The sequence below is a fragment of the Neoarius graeffei genome, chromosome 7, assembly GCF_027579695.1.
Source record: "Neoarius graeffei isolate fNeoGra1 chromosome 7, fNeoGra1.pri, whole genome shotgun sequence".
Classification (NCBI taxonomy): domain Eukaryota; kingdom Metazoa; phylum Chordata; class Actinopteri; order Siluriformes; family Ariidae; genus Neoarius; species Neoarius graeffei.
Genome location: NC_083575.1, coordinates 3,600,135 through 3,615,749, shown reverse-complemented (window position 1 = coordinate 3,615,749; position 15,615 = coordinate 3,600,135). Strand labels below are relative to the sequence as shown.

Genomic DNA, 15,615 nt, shown 5'->3' with positions numbered 1-15,615 from the left:
CCCAAATCACATGCACTCTTGTCTATATGGTTATGACATAAATACCAATAGCAACCTTTATTCACTAATCACCATCCCAGAGTGGGCGTGTCCCAATCCATGTGCCTTGTTCACTACGTAGGCCACGGAAACACCATCACCCGTCGACTCTGGTTGTGTCTTGAACCACACATCCAGTTCACTATGTAGGACACGTAAACGTCACTATCGGTTCACAGTGGGCGTGTTCCAAACCATCCCCCTTATTCACATGAACATGGACGCGTCCCAAACCAACACACATTCTTCACTCTGCTGTTTCACTGGGGCGCGTCTCGAACCATACAGACCTCATAAACACCATCACTGTCTCAAACCATGCACGTTGCAGTGTACAGTGGGGTGTGTTCTTGAGACGTGACCCTGCGCAGTGCAGCGCGTGAGTTAATCCTCACTGTGTGTAGGGTCCTACAGGGATGTTTATTACCCAGAATGCAGTGTGCTGGACAGGGTGGCGGAGACTCGCCGGGCGTACTGTCTCCACGCTCTCAACCACGTCCTGAAGGCCAACTCCACAGTCCTTACCCATAATGCCGTGCTGAAGGAGGCGAAGGGCGGGGACAAGGACGAGTTTCGGGATCAGGGCCTCACCAGACCCAAAGTAACCGTTCACTGTTTTCCATGAGAACTCTGTCAGATCAAAGCGAAGGCTCCACCCTGACCCGTTTCCTCCTGCAGGTTCTGATCCTGGTTCCGTTCAGAGACGCGGCACTCCGCGTTGTCCAGACCTTCATCTCCCTGCTGGAGAGCGACGGGAAGAAGATGGACGTCAGCAACAAGAAGAGGTTTAAAGACGAGTACGGAGAGGCGCTGAACTCCAAATCGGCTGCTCTGCACCGCCCTGACGATTATCACGCCGTCTTCTCCGGAAACGTGGACGATCACTTCAGGATCGGTGTGTGACGCGTTCTCTCTCCCTATCTCTCTCTCTCTCTCTCTCTCTCTCTCTCTCTCTCTCTCTCACACACACACACACACACACACACACACACACACACACACACACCAGCTACGGGGGAAAGGGGCATACGAATAACAGAAGCTTATAGTCTCCAATTCAGAATGGTTCTCTCTCTCTCTCTCTAGGTGTGTCCATCCTGAAGCGTAGTATGCGTCTCTACTCCCCGTTCTACTCCTCTGACATCATCATCGCATCTCCTCTGGGGCTGAGGACACTGATCGGCGTGGACGGAGACACTCAGCGGGACTTTGACTTCCTGTCGTCTGTGGAGCTGCTGGTTTTCGAGCAGAGTGATGTGTTCCTCATGCAGAACTGGGAGCACGTACTGGTGAGGAACCTTCAGCACTCACTCGTTTCCACACATGGCTCAGACGTTTGAGTCCCGAACCGCTCGCGGTGCAGCCGTGTGGTGAAATGTGTGTGAGAGAGTCGTATGTGTGCAGAACCTGATGCCGTGTTTTGCAGCACGTGATGAAGCACATGAACCTGCAGCCGCTGGAGTCTCACGGTGTGGATTTCTCCCGCGTGCGCATGTGGAACCTGAACAACTGGGCCAAATTCTACAGACAGACGCTGGTGTTCAGCTCCATCCAGGAACCACAGATCAACAACATCCTCAGCAAACACTGTCACAACTACAGGGGACAGGTACACACACACACTGTCACAACTACAGGGGACAGGTACACACACACACACTGTCACAACTACAGGGGACAGGTACACACACACACACACTGTCACAACTACAGGGGACAGGTACACACACACACACTGTCACAACTACAGGGGACAGGTACACACACACACACTGTCACAACTACAGGGGACAGGTACACACACACACACACTGTCACAACTACAGGGGACAGGTACACACACACACACTGTCACAACTACAGGGGACAGGTACACACACACACACTGTCACAACTACAGGGGACAGGTACACACACACACACTGTCACAACTACAGGGGACAGGTACACACACACACACTGTCACAACTACAGGGGACAGGTACACACACACACACTGTCACAACTACAGGGGACAGGTGCACACACACACACTGTCACAACTACAGGGGACAGGTACACACACACACACTGTCACAACTACAGGGGACAGGTACACACACACACACTGTCACAACTACAGGGGACAGGTACACACACACACACTGTCACAACTACAGGGGACAGGTACACACACACACACTGTCACAACTACAGGGGACAGGTACACACACACACACTGTCACAACTACAGGGGACAGGTACACACACACACACACTGTCACAACTACAGGGGACAGGTACACACACACACACACTGTCACAACTACAGGGGACAGGTACACACACACACACACTGTCACAACTACAGGGGACAGGTACACACACACACACACACTGTCACAACTACAGGGGACAGGTACACACACACACACACACTGTCACAACTACAGGGGACAGGTACACACACACACACACTGTCACAACTACAGGGGACAGGTACACACACACACACTGTCACAACTACAGGGGACAGGTACACACACACACACACTGTCACAACTACAGGGGACAGGTACACACACACACACACTGTCACAACTACAGGGGACAGGTACACACACACACACACACTGTCACAACTACAGGGGACAGGTACACACACACACACACACTGTCACAACTACAGGGGACAGGTACACACACACACACTGTCACAACTACAGGGGACAGGTACACACACACACACTGTCACAACTACAGGGGACAGGTACACACACACACACTGTCACAACTACAGGGGACAGGTACACACACACACACACACTGTCACAACTACAGGGGACAGGTACACACACACACACACTGTCACAACTACAGGGGACAGGTACACACACACACACACTGTCACAACTACAGGGGACAGGTACACACACACACACACACTGTCACAACTACAGGGGACAGGTACACACACACACACTGTCACAACTACAGGGGACAGGTACACACACACACACTGTCACAACTACAGGGGACAGGTACACACACACACACTGTCACAACTACAGGGGACAGGTACACACACACACACTGTCACAACTACAGGGGACAGGTACACACACACACACTGTCACAACTACAGGGGACAGGTACACACACACACACTGTCACAACTACAGGGGACAGGTACACACACACACACTGTCACAACTACAGGGGACAGGTACACACACACACACTGTCACAACTACAGGGGACAGGTACACACACACACACACACTGTCACAACTACAGGGGACAGGTACACACACACACACTGTCACAACTACAGGGGACAGGTACACACACACACACTGTCACAACTACAGGGGACAGGTACACACACACTGTCACAACTACAGGGGACAGGTACACACACACACACTGTCACAACTACAGGGGACAGGTACACACACACACACTGTCACAACTACAGGGGACAGGTACACACACACACACTGTCACAACTACAGGGGACAGGTACACACACACACACTGTCACAACTACAGGGGACAGGTACACACACACACACTGTCACAACTACAGGGGACAGGTACACACACACACACTGTCACAACTACAGGGGACAGGTACACACACACACACTGTCACAACTACAGGGGACAGGTACACACACACACACTGTCACAACTACAGGGGACAGGTACACACACACACACTGTCACAACTACAGGGGACAGGTACACACACACACACACTGTCACAACTACAGGGGACAGGTACACACACACACACACTGTCACAACTACAGGGGACAGGTACACACACACACACTGTCACAACTACAGGGGACAGGTACACACACACACACTGTCACAACTACAGGGGACAGGTACACACACACACACTGTCACAACTACAGGGGACAGGTACACACACACACACACTGTCACAACTACAGGGGACAGGTACACACACACACACTGTCACAACTACAGGGGACAGGTACACACACACACACTGTCACAACTACAGGGGACAGGTACACACACACACACACTGTCACAACTACAGGGGACAGGTACACACACACACACTGTCACAACTACAGGGGACAGGTACACACACACACACTGTCACAACTACAGGGGACAGGTACACACACACACACTGTCACAACTACAGGGGACAGGTACACACACACACACTGTCACAACTACAGGGGACAGGTACACACACACACACTGTCACAACTACAGGGGACAGGTACACACACACACACTGTCACAACTACAGGGGACAGGTACACACACACACACTGTCACAACTACAGGGGACAGGTACACACACACACACTGTCACAACTACAGGGGACAGGTACACACACACACACACTGTCACAACTACAGGGGACAGGTACACACACACACACACTGTCACAACTACAGGGGACAGGTACACACACACACACACACTGTCACAACTACAGGGGACAGGTACACACACACACACTGTCACAACTACAGGGGACAGGTACACACACACACACTGTCACAACTACAGGGGACAGGTACACACACACACACTGTCACAACTACAGGGGACAGGTACACACACACACACTGTCACAACTACAGGGGACAGGTACACACACACACACTGTCACAACTACAGGGGACAGGTACACACACACACACACTGTCACAACTACAGGGGACAGGTACACACACACACACTGTCACAACTACAGGGGACAGGTACACACACACACACTGTCACAACTACAGGGGACAGGTACACACACACACACTGTCACAACTACAGGGGACAGGTACACACACACACACTGTCACAACTACAGGGGACAGGTACACACACACACACTGTCACAACTACAGGGGACAGGTACACACACACACACTGTCACAACTACAGGGGACAGGTACACACACACACACTGTCACAACTACAGGGGACAGGTACACACACACACACTGTCACAACTACAGGGGACAGGTACACACACACACACTGTCACAACTACAGGGGACAGGTACACACACACACACTGTCACAACTACAGGGGACAGGTACACACACACACACTGTCACAACTACAGGGGACAGGTACACACACACACACTGTCACAACTACAGGGGACAGGTACACACACACACACTGTCACAACTACAGGGGACAGGTACACACACACACACTGTCACAACTACAGGGGACAGGTACACACACACACACTGTCACAACTACAGGGGACAGGTACACACACACACACTGTCACAACTACAGGGGACAGGTACACACACACACACTGTCACAACTACAGGGGACAGGTACACACACACACACTGTCACAACTACAGGGGACAGGTACACACACACACACTGTCACAACTACAGGGGACAGGTACACACACACACACTGTCACAACTACAGGGGACAGGTACACACACACACACTGTCACAACTACAGGGGACAGGTACACACACACACACTGTCACAACTACAGGGGACAGGTACACACACACACACTGTCACAACTACAGGGGACAGGTACACACACACACACTGTCACAACTACAGGGGACAGGTACACACACACACACTGTCACAACTACAGGGGACAGGTACACACACACACACTGTCACAACTACAGGGGACAGGTACACACACACACACTGTCACAACTACAGGGGACAGGTACACACACACACACTGTCACAACTACAGGGGACAGGTACACACACACACACTGTCACAACTACAGGGGACAGGTACACACACACACACTGTCACAACTACAGGGGACAGGTACACACACACACACTGTCACAACTACAGGGGACAGGTACACACACACACACTGTCACAACTACAGGGGACAGGTACACACACACACACTGTCACAACTACAGGGGACAGGTACACACACACACACTGTCACAACTACAGGGGACAGGTACACACACACACACTGTCACAACTACAGGGGACAGGTACACACACACACACTGTCACAACTACAGGGGACAGGTACACACACACACACTGTCACAACTACAGGGGACAGGTACACACACACACACTGTCACAACTACAGGGGACAGGTACACACACACACACTGTCACAACTACAGGGGACAGGTACACACACACACACTGTCACAACTACAGGGGACAGGTACACACACACACACTGTCACAACTACAGGGGACAGGTACACACACACACACTGTCACAACTACAGGGGACAGGTACACACACACACACTGTCACAACTACAGGGGACAGGTACACACACACACACTGTCACAACTACAGGGGACAGGTACACACACACACACTGTCACAACTACAGGGGACAGGTACACACACACACACTGTCACAACTACAGGGGACAGGTACACACACACACACTGTCACAACTACAGGGGACAGGTACACACACACACACTGTCACAACTACAGGGGACAGGTACACACACACACACTGTCACAACTACAGGGGACAGGTACACACACACACACTGTCACAACTACAGGGGACAGGTACACACACACACACTGTCACAACTACAGGGGACAGGTACACACACACACACTGTCACAACTACAGGGGACAGGTACACACACACACACTGTCACAACTACAGGGGACAGGTACACACACACACACTGTCACAACTACAGGGGACAGGTACACACACACACACTGTCACAACTACAGGGGACAGGTACACACACACACACACTGTCACAACTACAGGGGACAGGTACACACACACACACTGTCACAACTACAGGGGACAGGTACACACACACACACTGTCACAACTACAGGGGACAGGTACACACACACACACTGTCACAACTACAGGGGACAGGTACACACACACACACTGTCACAACTACAGGGGACAGGTACACACACACACACTGTCACAACTACAGGGGACAGGTACACACACACACACTGTCACAACTACAGGGGACAGGTACACACACACACACTGTCACAACTACAGGGGACAGGTACACACACACACACTGTCACAACTACAGGGGACAGGTACACACACACACACTGTCACAACTACAGGGGACAGGTACACACACACACACACTGTCACAACTACAGGGGACAGGTACACACACACACACTGTCACAACTACAGGGGACAGGTACACACACACACACTGTCACAACTACAGGGGACAGGTACACACACACACACTGTCACAACTACAGGGGACAGGTACACACACACACACTGTCACAACTACAGGGGACAGGTACACACACACACACTGTCACAACTACAGGGGACAGGTACACACACACACACTGTCACAACTACAGGGGACAGGTACACACACACACACTGTCACAACTACAGGGGACAGGTACACACACACACACTGTCACAACTACAGGGGACAGGTACACACACACACACTGTCACAACTACAGGGGACAGGTACACACACACACACTGTCACAACTACAGGGGACAGGTACACACACACACACTGTCACAACTACAGGGGACAGGTACACACACACACACTGTCACAACTACAGGGGACAGGTACACACACACACACTGTCACAACTACAGGGGACAGGTACACACACACACACTGTCACAACTACAGGGGACAGGTACACACACACACACTGTCACAACTACAGGGGACAGGTACACACACACACACACTGTCACAACTACAGGGGACAGGTACACACACACACACTGTCACAACTACAGGGGACAGGTACACACACACACACTGTCACAACTACAGGGGACAGGTACACACACACACACTGTCACAACTACAGGGGACAGGTACACACACACACACTGTCACAACTACAGGGGACAGGTACACACACACACACTGTCACAACTACAGGGGACAGGTACACACACACACACTGTCACAACTACAGGGGACAGGTACACACACACACACTGTCACAACTACAGGGGACAGGTACACACACACACACTGTCACAACTACAGGGGACAGGTACACACACACACACTGTCACAACTACAGGGGACAGGTACACACACACACACTGTCACAACTACAGGGGACAGGTACACACACACACACTGTCACAACTACAGGGGACAGGTACACACACACACACTGTCACAACTACAGGGGACAGGTACACACACACACACTGTCACAACTACAGGGGACAGGTACACACACACACACTGTCACAACTACAGGGGACAGGTACACACACACACACTGTCACAACTACAGGGGACAGGTACACACACACACACTGTCACAACTACAGGGGACAGGTACACACACACACACTGTCACAACTACAGGGGACAGGTACACACACACACACTGTCACAACTACAGGGGACAGGTACACACACACACACTGTCACAACTACAGGGGACAGGTACACACACACACACTGTCACAACTACAGGGGACAGGTACACACACACACACTGTCACAACTACAGGGGACAGGTACACACACACACACTGTCACAACTACAGGGGACAGGTACACACACACACACTGTCACAACTACAGGGGACAGGTACACACACACACACTGTCACAACTACAGGGGACAGGTACACACACACACACTGTCACAACTACAGGGGACAGGTACACACACACACACTGTCACAACTACAGGGGACAGGTACACACACACACACTGTCACAACTACAGGGGACAGGTACACACACACACACTGTCACAACTACAGGGGACAGGTACACACACACACACTGTCACAACTACAGGGGACAGGTACACACACACACACTGTCACAACTACAGGGGACAGGTACACACACACACACTGTCACAACTACAGGGGACAGGTACACACACACACACTGTCACAACTACAGGGGACAGGTACACACACACACACTGTCACAACTACAGGGGACAGGTACACACACACACACTGTCACAACTACAGGGGACAGGTACACACACACACACTGTCACAACTACAGGGGACAGGTACACACACACACACTGTCACAACTACAGGGGACAGGTACACACACACACACTGTCACAACTACAGGGGACAGGTACACACACACACACTGTCACAACTACAGGGGACAGGTACACACACACACACTGTCACAACTACAGGGGACAGGTACACACACACACACTGTCACAACTACAGGGGACAGGTACACACACACACACTGTCACAACTACAGGGGACAGGTACACACACACACACTGTCACAACTACAGGGGACAGGTACACACACACACACTGTCACAACTACAGGGGACAGGTACACACACACACACTGTCACAACTACAGGGGACAGGTACACACACACACACTGTCACAACTACAGGGGACAGGTACACACACACACACTGTCACAACTACAGGGGACAGGTACACACACACACACTGTCACAACTACAGGGGACAGGTACACACACACACACTGTCACAACTACAGGGGACAGGTACACACACACACACTGTCACAACTACAGGGGACAGGTACACACACACACACTGTCACAACTACAGGGGACAGGTACACACACACACACTGTCACAACTACAGGGGACAGGTACACACACACACACTGTCACAACTACAGGGGACAGGTACACACACACACACTGTCACAACTACAGGGGACAGGTACACACACACACACTGTCACAACTACAGGGGACAGGTACACACACACACACTGTCACAACTACAGGGGACAGGTACACACACACACACTGTCACAACTACAGGGGACAGGTACACACACACACACTGTCACAACTACAGGGGACAGGTACACACACACACACTGTCACAACTACAGGGGACAGGTACACACACACACACTGTCACAACTACAGGGGACAGGTACACACACACACACTGTCACAACTACAGGGGACAGGTACACACACACACACTGTCACAACTACAGGGGACAGGTACACACACACACACTGTCACAACTACAGGGGACAGGTACACACACACACACTGTCACAACTACAGGGGACAGGTACACACACACACACTGTCACAACTACAGGGGACAGGTACACACACACACACTGTCACAACTACAGGGGACAGGTACACACACACACACTGTCACAACTACAGGGGACAGGTACACACACACACACTGTCACAACTACAGGGGACAGGTACACACACACACACACACACTGTCACAACTACAGGGGACAGGTACACACACACACACTGTCACAACTACAGGGGACAGGTACACACACACACACTGTCACAACTACAGGGGACAGGTACACACACACACACACTGTCACAACTACAGGGGACAGGTACACACACACACACTGTCACAACTACAGGGGACAGGTACACACACACACACTGTCACAACTACAGGGGACAGGTACACACACACACACTGTCACAACTACAGGGGACAGGTACACACACACACACTGTCACAACTACAGGGGACAGGTACACACACACACACTGTCACAACTACAGGGGACAGGTACACACACACACACTGTCACAACTACAGGGGACAGGTACACACACACACACTGTCACAACTACAGGGGACAGGTACACACACACACACTGTCACAACTACAGGGGACAGGTACACACACACACACTGTCACAACTACAGGGGACAGGTACACACACACACACTGTCACAACTACAGGGGACAGGTACACACACACACACTGTCACAACTACAGGGGACAGGTACACACACACACACTGTCACAACTACAGGGGACAGGTACACACACACACACTGTCACAACTACAGGGGACAGGTACACACACACACACATGTCACAACTACAGGGGACAGGTACACACACACACACTGTCACAACTACAGGGGACAGGTACACACACACACACTGTCACAACTACAGGGGACAGGTACACACACACACACTGTCACAACTACAGGGGACAGGTACACACACACACACTGTCACAACTACAGGGGACAGGTACACACACACACACTGTCACAACTACAGGGGACAGGTACACACACACACACTGTCACAACTACAGGGGACAGGTACACACACACACACTGTCACAACTACAGGGGACAGGTACACACACACACACTGTCACAACTACAGGGGACAGGTACACACACACACACTGTCACAACTACAGGGGACAGGTACACACACACACACTGTCACAACTACAGGGGACAGGTACACACACACACACTGTCACAACTACAGGGGACAGGTACACACACACACACTGTCACAACTACAGGGGACAGGTACACACACACACACTGTCACAACTACAGGGGACAGGTACACACACACACACTGTCACAACTACAGGGGACAGGTACACACACACACACTGTCACAACTACAGGGGACAGGTACACACACACACACTGTCACAACTACAGGGGACAGGTACACACACACACACTGTCACAACTACAGGGGACAGGTACACACACACACACTGTCACAACTACAGGGGACAGGTACACACACACACACTGTCACAACTACAGGGGACAGGTACACACACACACACTGTCACAACTACAGGGGACAGGTACACACACACACACACTGTCACAACTACAGGGGACAGGTACACACACACACACTGTCACAACTACAGGGGACAGGTACACACACACACACTGTCACAACTACAGGGGACAGGTACACACACACACACTGTCACAACTACAGGGGACAGGTACACACACACACACTGTCACAACTACAGGGGACAGGTACACACACACACACTGTCACAACTACAGGGGACAGGTACACACACACACACTGTCACAACTACAGGGGACAGGTACACACACACACACTGTCACAACTACAGGGGACAGGTACACACACACACACTGTCACAACTACAGGGGACAGGTACACACACACACACTGTCACAACTACAGGGGACAGGTACACACACACACACTGTCACAACTACAGGGGACAGGTACACACACACACACTGTCACAACTACAGGGGACAGGTACACACACACACACTGTCACAACTACAGGGGACAGGTACACACACACACACTGTCACAACTACAGGGGACAGGTACACACACACACACTGTCACAACTACAGGGGACAGGTACACACACACACACTGTCACAACTACAGGGGACAGGTACACACACACACACTGTCACAACTACAGGGGACAGGTACACACACACACACTGTCACAACTACAGGGGACAGGTACACACACACACACTGTCACAACTACAGGGGACAGGTACACACACACACACTGTCACAACTACAGGGGACAGGTACACACACACACACTGTCACAACTACAGGGGACAGGTACACACACACACACTGTCACAACTACAGGGGACAGGTACACACACACACACTGTCACAACTACAGGGGACAGGTACACACACACACACTGTCACAACTACAGGGGACAGGTACACACACACACACTGTCACAACTACAGGGGACAGGTACACACACACACACTGTCACAACTACAGGGGACAGGTACACACACACACACTGTCACAACTACAGGGGACAGGTACACACACACACACTGTCACAACTACAGGGGACAGGTACACACACACACACTGTCACAACTACAGGGGACAGGTACACACACACACACTGTCACAACTACAGGGGACAGGTACACACACACACACTGTCACAACTACAGGGGACAGGTACACACACACACACTGTCACAACTACAGGGGACAGGTACACACACACACACTGTCACAACTACAGGGGACAGGTACACACACACACACTGTCACAACTACAGGGGACAGGTACACACACACACACTGTCACAACTACAGGGGACAGGTACACACACACACACTGTCACAACTACAGGGGACAGGTACACACACACACACTGTCACAACTACAGGGGACAGGTACACACACACACACTGTCACAACTACAGGGGACAGGTACACACACACACACTGTCACAACTACAGGGGACAGGTACACACACACACACTGTCACAACTACAGGGGACAGGTACACACACACACACTGTCACAACTACAGGGGACAGGTACACACACACACACTGTCACAACTACAGGGGACAGGTACACACACACACACTGTCACAACTACAGGGGACAGGTACACACACACACACTGTCACAACTACAGGGGACAGGTACACACACACACACTGTCACAACTACAGGGGACAGGTACACACACACACACTGTCACAACTACAGGGGACAGGTACACACACACACACTGTCACAACTACAGGGGACAGGTACACACACACACACTGTCACAACTACAGGGGACAGGTACACACACACACACTGTCACAACTACAGGGGACAGGTACACACACACACACTGTCACAACTACAGGGGACAGGTACACACACACACACTGTCACAACTACAGGGGACAGGTACACACACACACACTGTCACAACTACAGGGGACAGGTACACACACACACACTGTCACAACTACAGGGGACAGGTACACACACACACACTGTCACAACTACAGGGGACAGGTACACACACACACACTGTCACAACTACAGGGGACAGGTACACACACACACACTGTCACAACTACAGGGGACAGGTACACACACACACACTGTCACAACTACAGGGGACAGGTACACACACACACACTGTCACAACTACAGGGGACAGGTACACACACACACACTGTCACAACTACAGGGGACAGGTACACACACACACACTGTCACAACTACAGGGGACAGGTACACACACACACACTGTCACAACTACAGGGGACAGGTACACACACACACACTGTCACAACTACAGGGGACAGGTACACACACACACACTGTCACAACTACAGGGGACAGGTACACACACACACACTGTCACAACTACAGGGGACAGGTACACACACACACACTGTCACAACTACAGGGGACAGGTACACACACACACACTGTCACAACTACAGGGGACAGGTACACACACACACACTGTCACAACTACAGGGGACAGGTACACACACACACACTGTCACAACTACAGGGGACAGGTACACACACACACACTGTCACAACTACAGGGGACAGGTACACACACACACACTGTCACAACTACAGGGGACAGGTACACACACACACACTGTCACAACTACAGGGGACAGGTACACACACACACACTGTCACAACTACAGGGGACAGGTACACACACACACACTGTCACAACTACAGGGGACAGGTACACACACACACACTGTCACAACTACAGGGGACAGGTACACACACACACACTGTCACAACTACAGGGGACAGGTACACACACACACACTGTCACAACTACAGGGGACAGGTACACACACACACACTGTCACAACTACAGGGGACAGGTACACACACACACACTGTCACAACTACAGGGGACAGGTACACACACACACACTGTCACAACTACAGGGGACAGGTACACACACACACACTGTCACAACTACAGGGGACAGGTACACACACACACACTGTCACAACTACAGGGGACAGGTACACACACACACACTGTCACAACTACAGGGGACAGGTACACACACACACACTGTCACAACTACAGGGGACAGGTACACACACACACACTGTCACAACTACAGGGGACAGGTACACACACACACACTGTCACAACTACAGGGGACAGGTACACACACACACACTGTCACAACTACAGGGGACAGGTACACACACACACACTGTCACAACTACAGGGGACAGGTACACACACACACACTGTCACAACTACAGGGGACAGGTACACACACACACACTGTCACAACTACAGGGGACAGGTACACACACACACACTGTCACAACTACAGGGGACAGGTACACACACACACACTGTCACAACTACAGGGGACAGGTACACACACACACACTGTCACAACTACAGGGGACAGGTACACACACACACACTGTCACAACTACAGGGGACAGGTACACACACACACACTGTCACAACTACAGGGGACAGGTACACACACACACACTGTCACAACTACAGGGGACAGGTACACACACACACACTGTCACAACTACAGGGGACAGGTACACACACACACACTGTCACAACTACAGGGGACAGGTACACACACACACACTGTCACAACTACAGGGGACAGGTACACACACACACACTGTCACAACTACAGGGGACAGGTACACACACACACACTGTCACAACTACAGGGGACAGGTACACACACACACACTGTCACAACTACAGGGGACAGGTACACACACACACACTGTCACAACTACAGGGGACAGGTACACACACACACACTGTCACAACTACAGGGGACAGGTACACACACACACACTGTCACAACTACAGGGGACAGGTACACACACACACACTGTCACAACTACAGGGGACAGGTACACACACACACACTGTCACAACTACAGGGGACAGGTACACACACACACA

The 15,615-nt window shown here is 51.5% G+C and overlaps 1 protein-coding gene across 1 annotated transcript in view; it reads left to right on the top strand.

Moving 5' to 3' along the window:
• The window catches only part of utp25 (UTP25 small subunit processor component), a 47,795-nt gene that overhangs the window by 16,145 nt on the left and 16,035 nt on the right, over window positions 1-15,615 (top strand). The window contains exons 7-10 of the mRNA XM_060925163.1: window positions 444-640; window positions 718-934; window positions 1,126-1,328; window positions 1,466-1,648. Of these exons, the coding sequence (XP_060781146.1) occupies window positions 444-640; window positions 718-934; window positions 1,126-1,328; window positions 1,466-1,648 (800 nt within the window). The remainder of the gene's footprint in view (window positions 1-443; window positions 641-717; window positions 935-1,125; window positions 1,329-1,465; window positions 1,649-15,615) is intronic.